Raw genomic sequence first — 5,000 nt, forward strand, 5'->3', positions numbered from 1 at the left:
ACATACATACATACATACATACATACATGCATACATACATACATACATACATACATACATACATACATACATACATACATACATACATACATACATACATACATTACATACATACTTATATACATACATGTGTGTGTGTGTGTGTGTGTGTGTGTGTGTGTGTGTGTGTGTGTGTGTGTGTGTGTGTGTGTGTGTGTGTGTGTGTGTGTGTGTGTGTGTGTGTGTGTGTGTGCGTGGTGTGTGTGTGGTGTGTGTGTGTGTGTGTGTGTGTGTGTGTGTGTGTGTGTGTGTGTGTGTGTGTGTGTGTGTGTGTGTGTGTGTGTGTGTGTGTGTGTGTGTGTGTGTGTGTGTGTGTGTGTGTGTGTGTGTGTGTGTGTGTGTGTGTGTGTGTGTGTGTGTGTGATATCGGAATAAGACGTCTCACCTACTGCCTACAATTAATGTAAGGAAGACTAATAATAACCTCCGAAAGATTTTAATTAACTACGAAAAACTCGACATTCTTTACTACTACAGTAAATGTTACGGTAATGAAAGTAATTACAATATACGTTTGAGAATCAAAACAAAACTCTGCACTACACAATCTGACTTGCAATCGAAACATCTACAACAGTCACCTTAATCGCAGCAAGTGAATCCAATGATCCCTACTTATACATTATCGTTTTATTGAAGAGAAGCAAGCCCGAATTATTCAGGTGGGATGAAATGCCAAGGACTTTACATGACATTCCAAGGAATGACTTCACGCTATATAGAAAAAAACACATATGTATTAAATGTTATTGTACATATGACATGAATGTGCATATGTATATATATATCACATACGTGGATACACCATTTAAAGAAAGGAAAACTGAAACGGTAAAGTCAGGTGCCAGTATTTCCACAAAATTATTTGTATGAAACATGGAAAAAACTAAGGAAGACAAGCAGAACTGAAGAAGGAAAGCAACATTAATAAAACAGATGCTAAGACAAATGTGAAAATATGACCTAAGAAGGAGATATCAGATTTTCGAAGACAAACATCTTAGAGATGTCGAGAAAACAAACTGAAAGATATATGACAAAACGTGGGAAGGGAAATCCAAAATCTGAGAAATGATGTGTGGGAAGACGGATGGCGCAAAGAACGACAAATGCAGGAGAAAACAAAAGACGACTTTCAGGAGAAAGATAAAAAAAAAGAAAAAGATAAAACAGGATTATCTTAACAGAAAAGATGTATCACAGAAGAGTGATCGGAGAAAATAAGACATAGCTACAAAAAAGGGCCTAACTCATGAACAAAAAACTTCAAATACGAATAATAGAAACAACAAATATGTTGAAAATTTACTTCCAGGGGAAAGGGCTCAGTAGATATTGATTCAGGATGAAAACAATGATGTACATGAATTATAACATACATGAAATGACAAACACAGATAGATAGGCATACACGCACAGACAAACAAATAAAGAAGAATACTGCTACCTAACTAGATATATAGCTAGACAGATGAATAGACAATCCAGTATATATGCAGATGGAGTGGTAAATGTTTAGTTAAATAAATAAACGGATAATTCTGAATAGGTTGTAAAAGGAAGAAGAGGAAGTAAATGGTGAAGGAGAGAGAGGAGGTGGAGGAATAGGAGGAGAATCGGTCATGGAAGGAATGATTGATGAGCATGTTTTGCCACACATTGTAAGGAAATAAAAAAATATATATATTACATTATTACAATAGTTGAGTCACGTATTTGCAATATTCAAAAGATATTCAAACAAACAGATAACATTAGCTACTAATCACGAGTAAACAATTGTAATGCATTATATAAACGTAATTCTATATTTCAAATCTATATAGTGTTTCTGAAATAGTACATACATAAATGAAGGTAGTGTGATTATACATACAACGCAACGGAAATAATATATTTTTATTCATAATGAAGAGAAAGAAATGAAAACCAAAAAAGAAGAATCAGAACAGAGGTTCATGAGTGGATAACAAATGAAGGGGGAAGAGGGGGAAGAGATTAATAAAGGTGATTAGAAGCAGTAGGGGAGGCGGTGGAGAAATCAACAAGGAAATGGAAAAAAGAGCGTATTGCTAAAGAGAACTGTAACATTCCAGACAAAACAGGTTACGTGCAAGGATTGTGTGTGTTACACACGAGTTGTAACAGGATATACACACTTTCGTACACGCAACCCAGATTCCAAAATTTACGACATTCATGTGTTATCTGTCACTGGTTATAGATGGCGTCTTGACCGGTGTATGCTCAATAAGTTATGAATATGTCAAGTAATTAGAGTTGTGTTGAAGGATTGCAAATACATGTGTACAATTGCGCGCGCACACACACGAATCACACACGCACTCATACACGCACACACAAGCTTACACGCGCACACACACACACACACACACACACACACACACACACACACACACACACACACAAACACGCACACAAACACGCACGCGCACGCGCAAGGGATCGAGTTCCCGGCTGCCACTACAGCGGTCCGGGTTCGCATCCAGCCTAGGGCTGAAATAACTTAAGTATCGCTGCGCCACGAGTCGTTATTCCAATTCTCGTGGGCGGGGAGTTGGGGTGTGTGGGCGTGTACGGTCACTGCATTACCCATAGACCGATTAATTATATATGTGCTCTGAGTTCTCTTCTGGGAGGGAAATAGCTGTCGATCACGAGCCCAACACGTGATCCAAGACCATGTTGAATTACACACACAAGCACACAAGCACACAATCACACAATTTGAGGCTAGGTATAATAAAGTGGGAGTAAGATACGGAACTCAGTGACGGTTGTTCCTTCCCTGTATAGGACTCATGTTCATTTTTCAGTTGTACTTATATTCATCTCAAATGAAGTGTAAAAGAGACATAGGTATATACATATATACGTACATATATCTCCATATATATTATATATATATATATAATATATATATATATATATATATATATATATATATAAATATATATATATAATATATATATATATATGTACATATATATATATATATATATACATAATACATATATAGGGTGAACAGAAAGTCCTTGGACTTTCTGATCATTTTTTAATTACAGTGCATATTCTAAAGTACATATGCTAAATATCTTGTCATTAAACTATTAAACTATTAAATATTTGTTTCTTGCAGCTATATTGAAAATGTGAGCCAACGAGAGGCCATCATTCAGCTCCATTGCGCAGGGAAAACCAACTCTGAGATTATTAAACTCCTTAAAGTTGCCAAATCGACCGTGTATCATGTTGTGAATAGATTTAAGGAACTTGGTACATCTGAAGATCGTCCTAGGAGTGGAAGACCTCGCACTGCTCGAACAAAGAAAGTGGTTAACGCTGTCCGAGAGAGGATGCGGAGAAACCCAAAGAGATCCATCCGAAAATTGGCTAAAGACATGAATGTTAGCAACACTTCAATGAGAACCATCGTGAGAAAAGATCTTCGGTTGTCTCCCTACAAAATGAGAAAACGGCAGTTTCTTACACCTCTCCAAAAACAAAAGAGACTTGAAAGAGCACAGATTCTTCTCAGAGAACTGAAGACAGACACGGCAGCGCAAGAGATCATTTTTTCAGACGAAAAACTCTTCACAATTGAAGCTCAGTTCAATAATCAGAACGATAGAGTTTATGCAAAGTCTTCTGCAGATATTAAAGATTCTGTGAGAACAGTTTACCGCCGCCAAAAACCATCTTCTCTCATGGTGTGGGCCGCTATCTCCAAAACTTGGAAGTCTCCTCTGATTTTTGTGGAGCAAGGGGTTAAAATCAATTCAGATCGCTACATCAACGATATTTTGGTTCCAGCCCTTGAAGAGATGAAGAAACACTTCAAGGATCATCCCTTCACTTTCCAACAAGATGGTGCGCCATCTCACACTTCAAGAAAGACTCAGGACTGGTGCTCACGTCAATTTCCAAGATTCTGAAGCAAGGAAATTTGGCCTCCCTCATCGCCTGATTTGAACCCCATGGACTTTTGTGTGTGGTCTTTGTTGGAGGCAAAGGCGTGTTCCGTTGCTCACTCAAGTGTTGATGCTCTGAAGCAATCAATCCAGCGGGAATGGGTCAAAATACCCCTGGATAAGCTACGTGCCTCGGTCGAAAACTTCCGGGAGAGAATTGAGAGAGTTATCCGAGTGAAGGGCGACCACATTGAAAATTAATGAATGAGATTCATTCTAGTATTGTAAGCTATCATTGTGATAACTTTTTGATGAAATTTAATTTATTTTCTGTTAATAAATCGTTTTTATGTTGGTCCAAGGACTTTCTGTTCACCCTGTATATATATATATATATATATATGTATATATATATATATATATATATATATATATATACATATATACATACTAATATATATAAATAAATATATTATACATTATATATATACATATATATATATATGTATATATACATATATATATATATACAGTATATATGTATATATATATATATATATATATATATATATATATATATATATATATATTCATCTTACAAATCACATTAAGTTTTTCCATTTCAATTCCATGCAAACGCAATCAAGACTAACAGGACCTCGGTGGAAGCATTTACTTCCATCGAGCTCCTGTTAGCCTCGGTCGTGTTTGCAAAGAATTAAACTGGAAAGGGTTAATGTGATTGATAAGATGAAAATCCATATACTGGGGACCATTCAGTGTGTCATGTTATATATATATATATATTTATATATATATATATTATATATATATATATATATATGTATGTATATACATATATATATATATATATATATATATATGAATATATGTATATATGTATATATGTATATATGTATATATGAATATATGTATATATGTATATATATACATATATACATATACATATGAGTGTGTGTGTGTATGATGGCCTCCGTCGATCGATGTCGACCATGGATGTTGCACTCC

General features: G+C 35.5%; 1 protein-coding gene across 1 annotated transcript in view; it reads left to right on the top strand.

The window, feature by feature from the left end:
- The window catches only part of LOC143024539 (uncharacterized), a 30,999-nt gene extending 27,004 nt beyond the window's left edge, over positions 1 to 3,995 (top strand). Inside the window, exon 4 of the mRNA XM_076183351.1 lies at positions 3,200 to 3,995. Within this exon, the coding sequence (XP_076039466.1) occupies positions 3,200 to 3,995 (796 nt within the window). The remainder of the gene's footprint in view (positions 1 to 3,199) is intronic.
- The last annotated feature ends 1,005 nt before the right edge of the window (positions 3,996 to 5,000 follow it).

Source organism: Oratosquilla oratoria, chromosome 4 (assembly GCF_046742065.1).
Source record: "Oratosquilla oratoria isolate Oo_2021 chromosome 4, ASM4674206v1, whole genome shotgun sequence".
Lineage (NCBI taxonomy): Eukaryota > Metazoa > Arthropoda > Malacostraca > Stomatopoda > Squillidae > Oratosquilla > Oratosquilla oratoria.